We start from the raw sequence: 13,490 nt of genomic DNA, 5'->3' as shown, positions 1-13,490 counted from the left end.
TTTCACAGAACTAGAACAAAAAATTTCACAATTTGTATGAAAACACAAAAAACCCCAAATAGCCAAAGCAATCGTGAGAATGAAAAACGGAGCTCGAGGATTCAGGCTCCCTGACTTCAGACTATACTACAAAGCTACAGTTATCAAGTCAGTATGGTACTGGCACAAAAACAAAGATAGATCAATGGAACAGGATAGAAAGCCCAGAGATAAACCCACGCACATATGGTCACCTTATCTTTGGTAAAGGAGGCAGGAATGTACAGTGGAGAAAGAACAGCCTCTTCAATAAGTGGTGCTGGGAAAACTGGACAGGTACATGTAAAAGTATGAGATAAGATCACTTCCTAGCACCATACACAAAAATAAGCTCAAAATGGATTAAAGACCTAAATGTAAGGCCAGAATCTATCCAACTCTAAGAGGAAAACATAGGCAGAACACTCTATGACATAAATCATAGCAAGATCCTTTTTTACTCACCTCCTAGAGAAATGGAAATAAAAACAAAAATAAACAAATTGCACCTAATGAAACTTGAAAGCTTTTGAACAGCAAAGGAAACCATATACAAGACCAAAAGACAACCCTCACAACCCTCAGAATAGGATTAAATATTAAATATTTGCAAATGAAGCAACTGACAAAGGCTAAATTTCCAAAATTTACAAGCAGCTCATGCACCTCAATAACAAAAAAACAAACAACCCAATGCAAAAATGGGCAGAAGACCTAAATAGACATTTCTCCAAAGAAGATATACAGAATGCCAACAAACACATGAAAGAATGCTCAACAACATTAATCATTAGAGAAATGCATATCAAAACTACAATGAGATATCATCTCACACCAGTCAGAATGGCCATCATCAAAATATCTAGAAATTGTAAATGCTGGAGACGGTGTGGAGAAAAGGGAACATGCTTGCACTGCTGGTGGGAATGTGAATTGATACAGCCACTATGGAGAACCGTATGGAGGTTCCTTAAAAAACTATAAATAGTACTACCATATGACACAGCAATCCCACTACTGGGCATATACCCTGAGAAAACCACAATTAAAAAAGAGTCATGTACCGAAATGTTCACTGCAGCTCTATTTACATTAGCCCGGAGATGGAAACAATCTAAATGCCCATCATCGGCTGAATGGATAAAGAAGATGTGGCACATATATACAATGGAATATTACTCAGCCATAAAAAGAAACGAAATTGAGCTAGTTGTAATGAGGTGGATAGACCTAGAGTCTGTCATACAGAGTTAAGTAAGGCAGAAAGAGAAAGACAAATACCGTATGCTAACATATATATGGAATTTAAGAAAAAAATGTCATGAAGACCCTAGGGGTAAGACAGGAATAAAGACACAGAACTCCTAGAAAACGGACTTGAGGATATGGGGAGGGGGAAGGGTGAGCTGTAATTGGGCGAGAGACAGGCATGGACATATATACACTACCAAACGTAAGGTAGATACCTAGTGGGAAGCAGCCGCATAGCACAGGGAGATCAGCTGGTGCTTTGTGACCACCTAGAGGGGTGGGATAGGGAGGGTGGGAGGGAGGGAGACGCAAGAGGGAAGAGATATGGGAACATATGTATATGTATAACGGATTCACTTTGTTATAAAGCAGAAACTAACACACCATTGTAAAGCAATTATACCCCAATAAAGATGTTAAAATATATATATAAATTAAAAAAATGGGAAGACATGAACAGGCAATTCACAAAAAGAAAAGAGATGTACGATGGCCACCAAATATATTTTTAAAGTTCAAACTTACTTACAATTAGCAAAATGCACATTAAAATAACACCGAGATGCCATGTCTCATCTATCAGACTGGTAAAAATTAAAAGTGTGACAATATATTATGTTGGTGAGGCTGTGGGGAAAAAAGCACTCTAGTATATTTCTGTTGGGAACACAAACTGGTTCGATCCTTCTGGCGAGGAATTGGGTAATATCTAACTAAACTACATTTGTTCTTACCTCTTGAGTCAGCAATCCTACATCTAGAAATCCACCTTAAAGATCTCCAACAAAAGGAAGACTATGAATGTATATGGAGTGATTTCATATTGTTAAATGAAGACAGTGAAGCTTTAAAGAGTGTCTAGAAAGAAGGGGATATAAGAAGACATACATGTCCTTGCAAAAGAAATACAGGAGGATACACTTGAAACTAAAGAGCTCACTTACACACAGGGGATGGGTGGGAAAGGGACAGGATAGTAGGGACAAGGAGATAAGTGACGCTTCTCTGAATATACCTTTTTGTGTAGCTTTGACTCATGAAACCATACTGTTTCACATCCTCCAAAAAAATTAACTACAATGTGGGGTGAACCCTAAATGACATATAAGCTAACAAATGAACATACCTATATTAAAAATGAATAGTATAACGGCACTGAAGAGGATGGGAAAGGAAAGAAATTAGCCTAAGTATTTCAGTTATCAGTAGAGGGCATAGAAAGACACTGGAGGAGGAAGAGACTTCTCTTCCTAGTTCTGGTGTGCTGCTCTCACCAAGTTCCTGCAGCACCCATGGCTTCTGCAGTGCATCCCTAGGTGGACAGCAGCACCCAGCGGCCATAAGCATGTGGCACATCCCATAAACGTCTTCCTCCATCATCCCAGAGGGCAGACTTCCATCAAGCCCTGCCAACGAGCTCAGCAAACTTCTCTGCCATCCAATGGGTCTTGGTCGTGCCCTTTCCAATTAGATCAAGTTCTAAGCCGGGGTGGAGAGATGGGGAGTGGCCTCTTTCTCAGGTGCTTTATCTCAGCACTAGGGATAAAGGCTACTCCCTATATTTGCTATTCTTTGGAGTGCTCTTTACCTCTTAGTAGCCAATCTCCCATTACTCCAATTCCCTGTTATAGTTAATTACTTATATTAAACATGCTCTCTTCAAACTCCTGTGTGATTTCTGTCTCTTGATTGGGCTCTAAGAATAAACTAGGTAACACTGGAGTGTTCTGACTAGTCAGTGAGCACATTTAGTGCCCAGATCCTGTTTCTCAATACCATTCTCCAATAAAAGGAGTTAGGGCTTCTTGGAGAAGTGGTTGAGTCCAGGGCTGGAGCAGGGAAACTACAAGATGAACCTGAAACATCTTGTGGTGCCAAAAAGTAAGAACGTACTCAAAAAAGGCAGGGCGTGTCAAAAAGATACAGAAGCCAACCCAGAGGAGCTCCTAATGGCCAAAGCTAGAAATCTGAGCAACAAAACATAAACAATAGTATTGGATTATAACCCATGAAATAAAAATGAATATCCATAAGTCCATACTGATATAAATACATGATTGAATAAATTAATAAATGGGAGAGATGAGACAGATAACTTGGAGAATTTCAAATAATGTGTGTAGATATTTCCCCGTCCAGGAAGTAGTGGTTAACATCCTCTCCCCATCCCTGGGTGTGCTTAGTGACTTGCTTCCTAAGAGTGGAGTATAGAAAGGGGGTGGGGAGTAACTTTATAGTGGAGAAAGCTGGCAAACCTCTGCCAAGGCAGTGATCAAGGTTAACATTATTGGGGATAAGTCAGGTTCATAGCATGTACCCCTGATATGAAGTGATGAGAATGGCACTTCACTTCTGTGGTATTCTTCCCAAAATCTCAAACCCTAGTCTGGTAATGAGAAAAGTGTCAGATAAAACCAACTGAAGAATGTTCTATCAATCACTTGACCAGCACTCCTAAAAACTGTCAAGGTCATCACAAACAAGGAAAGCTTGGGAAACTCACAGTCTAGGGGAAGCCAAAGAGACATGATGAATAAATGTAATGTGGTGTCCTGGATGAGATCCTGCAACAGAAAAAAAAAAAAACACATTAGTTTAAAACCAAAGAAATGCAAAAAAAGTGTGTAGTTTAGTTAACAGTAATGTACCAATGTTGGTTCCTTAGTTGTGAGAAACATACCATAGCAATGTAGGATGTTAACGATAGGGAAAACTATCTTTGAGACTTCTATAAATCGAAAGCTATTCTAGATTTTTTAAAGTTTATTTAAACAATAAAAAAAAGGACACAGGAGCCAACCTGAAAGAGCTCCCAATGGCCACAGCTGGGACAATGTGAGCAACACAATCAATAATGCTAGTTCAGTAGCTCCCCCCTTATCCATGGGGGATATGTTCCAAGATCCCCAATGGATGCCTGAAACCCCATATTGTACCGAACCTTATACATACTATTTTTCCCTATACACATACATACCTATGATAAAGTTTAATTTATAAATTAGGCACAGTAGAGAATAGCCAAACTGCCAGCATCACTACTCCTGCACTTTGGGGCCATTATTAAGTAAAATAATGGTTACTTGAACACAATCACTGCTATATTGCAACAAACAAACGGGTGGGATACACTGGATGAAGGGATGATTCACAGCCCCAGGCAGGACGAAGCGGGATGGCGGGAGATTTAATCACACCACTCAGAATGGCACACAATTTTAAAACTTATAAATTGTTGGTTTCTGGAATTTTCCATTTAATATTTTTGGACCACATTGGACCATGGGTAACTGAAACTGCGGAAAACTAAACTGCGGATAAGGAGGGGCTACTGTATTGGAGGATAACCCAGAGAATAAAATAAATATCCATGAGTCCATACTGATATAAATTAAAAAGTGAATAAAAAGACAATAAATAAGTGAGAGGGGAGGGACAGCTCTTTCTTAGAGAATAATCCCAATTAATAAATGTAGAAGGAATGAAGGAAATACAAAACCACTATTGGGCAAACACCACGGTAATAATTGTTGTAGGCAAGATCCACTGATAAATGCTAAAATTAGTGGGCAAAAGATTGAATAGAAACAGAATATTCGCATAGTCTCAAAGTATCTTCCCCAAGGTATTTATTAAGTACAATGCGAAAAATAGAAACTTTACAATGGAGAAACCAGCAGATATTACCTTAACCAAGTGATCAAGGTTAACATCGACATCACGTACCTCCTCAAGAAGTGCACTGAGGACATTTCTGTGGCATTCTTGCTAAAATGCAAAACCACAATCTAATCATGAGAAGATAACAGACAAACCTAAGTTGAGAGACATTCTACAAAATACCTGAACTGTACCTTTCAAAAGTGTCAAGGTCATTAAAGACAAGGATAGACAGAGGAACAGTCAAAGGTTGGAGAAGATCTTGAAACAAAAAGAACACTAGTGGGAAAAATGGTGAAATTTGAATTAGGTCTATAGCTTATTTAACAGTATTGAGCTGGGGGAAAGCAGCTCTGGTGGGGATCAACTGAGCATGTGCACAGAGCCAGTGAGGACTGAAGGGCCTGTGCGGGGCATCAGGGGGTAGCGTCTCCCTGACTGGGGCCTGTGGTCACCTCCACCCAGACCTCGCTCGCAGACACCCTGCAGGGAGCTGCCTCCCCCTCCTCTAGGCTGTGGGGCTGACCCTCCCATCTCACCTTTCCTCCATCGGCTGCATCACATTTTCCACTGAAACAGGAAGGGCTCTGGATGTGGGACACCAGCCACGTGGTGTTCATGCAGCAGGAAGATGGTGACCTGTCTCAGGGACACCAAGTCTGGAATTTGCCTCTGCCCTGAGGCCCTGGTAATCAATATCAGGTACCTCATTTAATTTTCACTGCAACCTTGTCAGCTACCTGACAATGATCATCATTAGGACCATTTGACAGTAGAAGCAGCTGAAGCACAGTGAGGTGAAGTCGGTTGCCCAAGGTCACACTGCTAGCAAGTAGAAGGACCAGGAAATACTTGAGCCAAGTTCTGCTGACTCCAAAGTGCCCATACTCAGTCATTCTGCGATTGTTTTTTTTTTTTTTTGGCCGTGCCACGCGGCATGTGGGATCTTCCCCAACCAGGGATCAAACCCATGCCCTCTACATTGGGAGCGCGGAGTCTTAACCACTGCACCACCAGGGAAGCCCCTGTCACTCTGCGATTCTGAACCCCATGCAGGGTTGGCTCCCAATAAACAATATTCCTATTTTCCATTGTCTTCAAAGTGCTCAGGCTGACGGGAGACAACATCTTGTGTGCATAAACTGAGCTTCTGCATGTTTCAGTGCACATCCAGGGCAACCTACCTGGTCCTCCCTCTTCTGACAGAGATGAAAACTCAAACTCACCCTCCCCACCCACTTCTTAGACACTGAAAACCAGGTGTGCACCAGGTCCTCCAGTGATTGACGAACTCAGGAAAGTTGATCTCTGGTCACGTGAGGTCCCAAATCCCTGGGACCATGCCCCTGATTCCTCTGGCTGCCAATCATTTACTGACCAGCAGAAGCCATCTATGGTTGGACTACAGGGACTGCCAGAGGATACTTCAAAGTCTTCCGGTCACTGGCATGGCCCATGCTCCTCATATCATTAATCCATGATGACCACAGGAACCTCGAATAATGCCCAACATGGGCACACCAGTGCCACACCCCCAGCCGGCTTCCAATCATCCGTCTTCCTAGACTGCCAGTTACTGACCCGCATAGTTTCCAAAACTGACTTACGGAGCAGCTAAACACTGACCATTCCTGAAAGATGTTATGGCTTTCATTCCAGAAGTCCCTCACAAAGCCACTGACCCTCCAGTCCCTAATTGCCTGGCTCTACATCCCCATAAACTTAGTGGCCTAAAAACACACACATTTATTATCTCATAGTTCATATGAGTCTGGAATCTGGGCACAGCTTAGCTTGGTCCTCTGTTTTAGGGTCTCTCATGAGGCTGCATTCAAGGTCTCAGCTAGGCTTGGGGACTCATCTGATGGCTCAACTGGGGAAGGATCCGCTTCCAAGTTCACTTATATGGTTGTTTACAGGATTCAGTTCATTTGGGCTGTTGGACTGAGAGCCTCAGTTTCGTACCCACTGTTGGTGAAAGGCCACCCTCAGTTCCCTGCTGTACGGGCCTCCCCAACACGGCAAGTTGGTTCACTAAATCCAACAAGGGAGACAGCCTGTTAGCAAGACAGAAGCTACAATCTCTTGTAATCTAATCATGAAGGTGGCATCTCCTCAGTGTTAAAGGTATGCTATTGATTAGAAGCAAGTTACTCAAATGGAGGGAATTACACAAGGCCATGAATACCAGGAGGCAAGGATCATTGGGAGCCATTTTAGAAGCTACTTCCCATAGACATTGGAGAAATAAACAGCTTCAGACATTAAATAATATGAACACTATTCTACCAATTTACTCTATTTGAGGAAAACACTAAAGGAAGTATTCTAAATAAATGAATACTAAATCAGAAGATAGATCTCAAAATAACAGAGCAAGACAATGGTTAGCAATGACTGTTGTGGTAAAATACACACCCTCAAGTACACATTCATATAGCTATAGTTAAATTATGACAAATAAAGTGACTGGGGACTTTGAATAAAAATGTTAAGTAAGTTTTCTTGAAGCAGAATTGACTTAACCTAAGAAAAATACAGTCTTCATAAAAGCAGTTTAAATGTTTCTAGAATAATCCGGAAATAATACTGTTCACCTTGATGAGGCAGATATGGAGGATAGAGTATCTTTCTCTACCAAGAAAGGTTAATTATATTCTGATCAAATAATAGAAAAAAAATAAATCATGCCTGTTAGAGAGGACCAAATATATAACCAGACAATTAGTAAACATAAAAGTTACCAAACTAATGAGGTATGGGGGGGGAGAAAACTGAACAGAAATGTCATAAAGGTGTTAGGAAGGAGAAAAGAATGAAAGTTATATTTAGGAAGTAGTAAAATTGATAGTAAGCATAATATAATACAAAAAATAAGGTTATCATCATTATACAAATTTAAATGGACTGAATCTCAAGACACAAATGTGGGATTAGAGCAAAAAATACTCTTATATGCAGTTAAAAGAAGTATATCTTAAACAAAGAGGAAAATGCAAAATAAAGGTTTAGGCAAAGACACACCAGATTAGTGGCAGCAAAATAAAAGCAGCAGTGATGATGTACTTACCAAAGTAAATTCAAGGTCAATAGGACTCAACAAGCAAAACAAAGAAAACACATAGTGGCATTGTGAAAAATGGCCAAAGATATATACTTTAGGATCCCCCCACCCCCTGCCAAAAACAGAACTATAAGGAGAAATTTGTTTTAAAATATAACATTTATTCTCTCTTTTGATAATATAACAGATGGAGTAGACAAAAAGACAAAAAATCAGAGTAAAGAAATGTTAATCCTCAAACTAGATTGAAAAGTCCTAATGAGTAATCTGTACCTAACCGAGAATATAGTTTCTTCTCTTATATCCATGAAAGTTTTACAAAATTCAGTTGAGTAATCTGGCCCACAGAGAAAATCTTGAGTAATGTTTACAAGTTCAGATTCAACAGGCTACATTCTCTGATCACAGTAAAACCATAATTACAAAAAAAGAAAGAAAAGATAACCAAACTACTTTAACCAGTTAGAAACTAAGAAACGTTCCTCAATAGCTAGGATCAAAGTGAGAAATCAATTCTGAAGTTGCACCTTTCATACCAGAGTTTATGAGACACAGCTACATTTAGAAAAAAGTGTATAGTCTCAAATCCTTTACTATTAAAAAAAAGACTGGGAAACCAAAAAATAATCGTTAGGAATTTGACTCAAGAAGGTAGAGAAAGAACAAAATGAAGCAAACACATAGAAAAATGAAACACAAAACAAAAAAATCAAGGTGGCAATTAATAAAAGCTTAAGTACATAAAGCTTAAGTAAAGTACATAAATATAAATTTAGGGAGTATAAATAAAACAAAAGGGTAAGCCTTTCTAATAATTGACTATATGGCTTAGCTCCTAGAAAATCTGATGAAGTTTAAAAGAAAAAAAGTACAATACTAGTAATAAAAAAGGAGATATTGCACCAGATACATAGTGCATTAGAGAACTAATATACTAGTTATCGTGGAATATGAGGTTTAAGTCTAGAGCAACATACTTAAACATTTAGGTGAAATATGTGAGTCCCCGGGGAAAAGTATAACAGTGAAAATTAATGAAAATATCCCTAAGGGGCCCGTGAATATAAAAAGAATAGGAAGAGTAGTTCAAGTCCATCATTTGAGACATACCAGTACCCACAGGCAGCACTGCTTGACACACCTCTACTGGCACAGGAGGCCTGGCTGGGGCTGGCAAAGGCAGATGTGGCAGAGGTCCCAGTCCTCTTCCGGCAACCCTATAGGCTTGAAATGGGCAGAGCCAGCTGGAAAGGGCAGACCCAGAGCAGGGTAGTGGGAGGAGGAGGACAGGACAGGATGGGCAGGTTTGCGGGGGAGACAGATAGACCAGGACTCGACTGGCAGGGGCCAAGGCTGACAGAAAAGGCTGGGACCTCGTGGTATGGTAAAGGGTGGACCAAGGTCGGTGGGGGCAGGGACATAATTGCTATGACACCCTGGACTCTCCTCAGTGTCCCAAAGTGGAATCACCAAGGAGGACTATCCCACACTCACCTATTCCCTCCATTGCAACGTTTCCCCAGCACCTCTGGCCTGGGGAATATTAACAATTATACAGAAGTTGGTCAAGGTACACTAATCAGGTGCCAACTACATATTTGATGGACTGGGATGGGGGACTTAGGAGAACAAGAGTCACTGGCATTCCCTTCATAAGATCACATCTCCGTTGACAGAAGAGGATGCACCGAGCACAGTGGGCATCACAGGCACCCCCAAATGTGCACTGTAGCCCACCCCCCAAGTAAAGCTGCACTGTCACCCACCACCACTGGAGGTTCGGAATTGGGTTTGTGGCCAGAGAGAACGGCTTAGGGGCCACCAGAGGATATTAAAATCTCTTGTTCTAAAGTTTTTAAACAAAACTCAGGATGGTGGGAGATGAGGGCAGGGCAGGTCTCCTGACCGCACCCAGATTCAGGAAAGAAAGAGACGGGGGATACAGGAACGGACAGAAAGAGGGGGATTTTGAGGACCACCCCACCTCAAGGAGGCGTAGACCGAGACAGGAGACTAAATGGGGAGCAGAGAAGCACAGAGAAACTCTGAGATGCCCTGAGAAATATATTAGAGCAACAGGTGTGTGAGGAATTCGTAGAGTGTCTCCCTTGCACAGGGTGTTGAGTACAGGACCTCAGCTGAGCAGAGCTCAGCTGTCTACTCTGGAGCGTAGGTCAGTGGTGAGCGGGTCATGCTGGATTGTCTGATGAAGCATCAGGGCCAGCAGCCCTGCCCGATTCTTCATGGCTGTGCGCACCTTGTGCTCCTGCTCAACCAGCTCTTCCAGCTTGAGCAACTGTGGGGGGCAAGCATGAGAAGGGGCTTCTAGGATTCCATCCCGCCTCTCAGCCCCTAAGGGGCATACCATGTAACGTACCATGTAACGTACGTACCATGCGCACGCGCTCTAGGTCCACCTCGGCACGTCTCAGCTTCTCCCAGCAGTAGTGGTGACTGCACAAGCGTTTGGGGAGGCAACAGAAATTATCGGTGGGCTCAAAGACGTTTTTCACTAGTGGGCAACCGCACACTTCTTCATCCGGTACCTGTGGGGAAGAATGAAAGATGATGAGGTACGTGAAGGGTGGCAAATGGAGGGTGATCAGGCAGGCAGGATGCAAGGAAGAGGGGAAGAGAGGGCAGGCAGGCAGGAAGGAGAGGAATGCGGAGTGGTGACCTAGCAGGGGCGAAGAGAGGAATTCAGTGATTAGGTAAAGAAGAGGGGGCCAAAGGGGGATGATCAATCATGGAGAATGGAGGAAGAAGTTAAGCAGGGATGTAGGAATGGAGGTGATCAGGCAGGAAGGACGGAAGAACAGAAAGAGATCAAACAGGAAGGAGAGGAAGGATGGAGGGGAGGTCTGACAGGGAGAAGTAGATGAATGAGGGTTGGTAAAGCATGGGGGAGGTGAGGAATAAGGCTGGGAGGGTGAAAGGGATGGGGACTGATCAAACAGGGAAGAAGAAGGGATTTAGGAGATGACAAGCAGTGAGAAGGCGATTGGGGAAGTGAGGCAGGGAGAATAAGAATGGAAGGAAGTCAGCAAGTGAGAAGAGAGGAATTGAGGGTAACCATGCAGGGAGAGAGGGGGGATTGTGGGGTGGTCAGGCAGGGGCTAGGAAAAGAAGGGAGATGAGCAAGCAAGGAGAAGGGAAGAATGGGGAATGGTTGTGCAGTGAGGAGCAGAGGAACGGAGGCTGGTCAGGCAGAGGGAGAGAGAAATGTTGGCCTGCGGGGTCAGGCAAGGAGATTATGAATAAATAAACAGGCAGAGAGAAAGGTAAAACTAGAAAGTGATTGGGCAGTGAGGAGGGGGATGTAGGGGAGGTCAGGAAAGGAGGAGGGGATACATAGGGATTGGTCAGGAGGAATGAAGGCAGTCACGCAGAAGGAAGAAGGAATAGGAGGCAATCAAGCACTGGAGGACGAGAGGAAGGTGGTCAGGTAGGGAGAAGGGGAGGAATGGAGGGCGATGAGGTAGAGAAAGAAAAGTCTCACCTTGGGGTCCTTCGAGTGCTCAGGGCATAGCACCTGGAGTCGCTTACAGTAGCTCTTACTCCATGGGTCGTAAACATCACAGAAGAGCCTTGTGGCTCTGGGGACAGGTGAAAGTGAGGTGCTAAGGGTCAGGAGGAGGGTGGTCCCACACTGAGCCCTGCCCACACTTTGTCCCCAACCCCACCTACACCCTGCCGCTAATCTGCCCACCTCTGTCTCTGAGCCTACCCACATCCTGCCCTTGATCTTGCCCACCCTGCTCCTGACCTCGTCCACATCGTGCCTTTGACCCTGAGTAGCACTCGCACTCACCCCTCAATGCGAGTGGGGTACATGGACGTGAAGGGCGATTTGCGCTCATACTGGGGAAAAAAGAGTACACATGGGAGGAACGATAGACACACACTGCGTGACCTCCCATGAAAAAGCCCCAAACAACACATTTGCTCCCTGTGGACCCTACGCTCCTGTCTGCTCAGCCATGTCCCCCCCTCACCAGTGGCTGATGCCCAAATCTTGGCCCCTTTACTGGGGATGGAAGAAAAGCACAAATGGGTAGAGCCATGGATGTGTGTTGTATTCTCTTCTACAACAAATACCCGGGCACCAAACCTGCCCCCCTCCTCATGGACCCCACCCAGCCAAAAACATCCTTGCCCCATCTTCCCCCAGCCAATGCTCCAACCTTGGCGAAGCAGTGCTCCATGTGGCGCAGGGCAACCTGCATTTTGATGGGTTGCCCGCAGGAGACACAGAAGATCTGCAGGTTGACGCTGTTCCTGCCACGTTTGTCACTCTGCATAGGACAGTAGAAGGGCCAGTAAAGCAGTGCAGGGTGGGGACGGCAGGGCAAGATATCAGGCACCTTTCTGCTCCACCCCACGCATTCCCACTCACCTCTTCATCTTTGCACACAGGCTGCTGCTTGCCACGCTGAATGATGGCCTCAAGTTCATGGAAATGGCACTCTATGTCCTTCAGGCGGGTGTGGGTGTCCTGCTGTTCACGGTGGATGCGCTCGAGCATTTTCTTGCCATGCTCCTCAGCAACGCAAGGGCTCTTCTGCCACTGCTGGATGCGCTTGGGCAGGATCGCATAGATGCGGCTGGAAGGGGAGACAGCAAGAATGGAATGCATATGTGGGGACATCAAAATAAGAAGAAATGGATGAGTGACCGAATGGTGGATGTTTAGGATAATGAATGGTAGATGAGTGAATGTTGGTGAATGCGTGCTTGGATGGTGGATGGTTGGGTGGATGGCTAGACAGCTGGGTGGGTAAGTGACTGTTGAGGGTGAATGAGTGGGTTGGTGGATAGAACGTGGATGGGTGGTTCAGCGGGTCGGTGGATGTAAGGGTGGATGGACAGGTGGGTGAGTGGACGAGTGGTGGAGGATACATAGGTAGCGGGGTAGATGGACTTACAGCTGGCATAGATCATGCCCTACTTTATTCCCTGTTGCTTAACCTCCAGGTGCACTCACTCAGCTGCCAGCTTCATGCCACAGTCGTCCGAGCAGTACTTGGAGCCTGGCCGGGTGGGGTGCACACAGCCAGGTCCCAGGCACTGCCGCAGTGAGGCTGGGTGCTCGGCATCTGACTGCTCTGGGTCTTCTGACTTTTCCATGAGTTTCTGCTGCTTCTCCTTCTGTGACACAAGAGTGGTCAAAGCAGGGGCAGGGGAATCAGTGTCAGCCCCCTAACCCTGTACTACTACCTTGCATTCTGCCCCCAACCTCTGCCTCCATGCCCCCCATTCCACCATTTCTGTCACCTTCCACTCCACTTTTTTCTTCAAATTCTTCCTTTTCTTCGTATCCATTGCCTGCTTCTGCAGTGCAGAATCTAGGAATGGGAAGTCCTCAGTGTCATTCATCCAGGGCTGTAGGCTAGAAAAATGCTGACAGGTCTCCCCAATTTGTTTCTTAAATGATCGCTGGACACTCCGTGCCTCCTCTCTCTTCATTGCTGAGCCTCCCTGCCTTCAATGTCCTTAT

The 13,490-nt window shown here is 44.3% G+C and overlaps 1 protein-coding gene across 1 annotated transcript; it reads right to left on the bottom strand.

Annotated features, from left to right (window-relative positions):
* Nucleotides 1–10,142: 10,142 nt before the first annotated feature.
* On the bottom strand, nucleotides 10,143–13,459 carry LOC136142092 (CXXC-type zinc finger protein 1-like). Its single transcript, XM_065900156.1, has 8 exons — nucleotides 13,268–13,459; nucleotides 12,978–13,141; nucleotides 12,390–12,597; nucleotides 12,178–12,288; nucleotides 11,805–11,854; nucleotides 11,493–11,589; nucleotides 10,387–10,539; nucleotides 10,143–10,289 (listed from the first exon to the last, which is right to left on the bottom strand). Exons 1-8 carry the CDS (start codon nucleotides 13,457–13,459, stop codon nucleotides 10,143–10,145), a joined length of 1,122 nt encoding a protein of 373 aa, XP_065756228.1.
* Nucleotides 13,460–13,490: the final 31 nt, after the last annotated feature.

This window comes from Phocoena phocoena, chromosome X (genome assembly GCF_963924675.1).
Source record: "Phocoena phocoena chromosome X, mPhoPho1.1, whole genome shotgun sequence".
In the NCBI taxonomy this organism is placed as follows: Eukaryota; Metazoa; Chordata; class Mammalia; order Artiodactyla; family Phocoenidae; genus Phocoena; species Phocoena phocoena.
The sequence above is the reverse complement of the archived record's forward strand: the minus strand, read 5'-3'. Positions and strand labels throughout refer to the sequence as shown.

Coding starts and splice junctions, on each gene's coding strand:
- LOC136142092 (XM_065900156.1), bottom strand. CDS start 13,459: ATGAAGAGAGAGGAGGCACGGAGTGTCCAGCGATCATTTAAGAAACAA. Junction 11,855..12,177: donor TGGAGCACTGCTTCGCCAAG/GTTGGAGCATTG, acceptor TTTTTTCCCCAG/TATGAGCGCAAATCGCCCTT. Junction 10,290..10,386: donor ACCTAGAGCGCGTGCGCATG/GTACGTACGTTA, acceptor TGCCCCCCACAG/TTGCTCAAGCTGGAAGAGCT.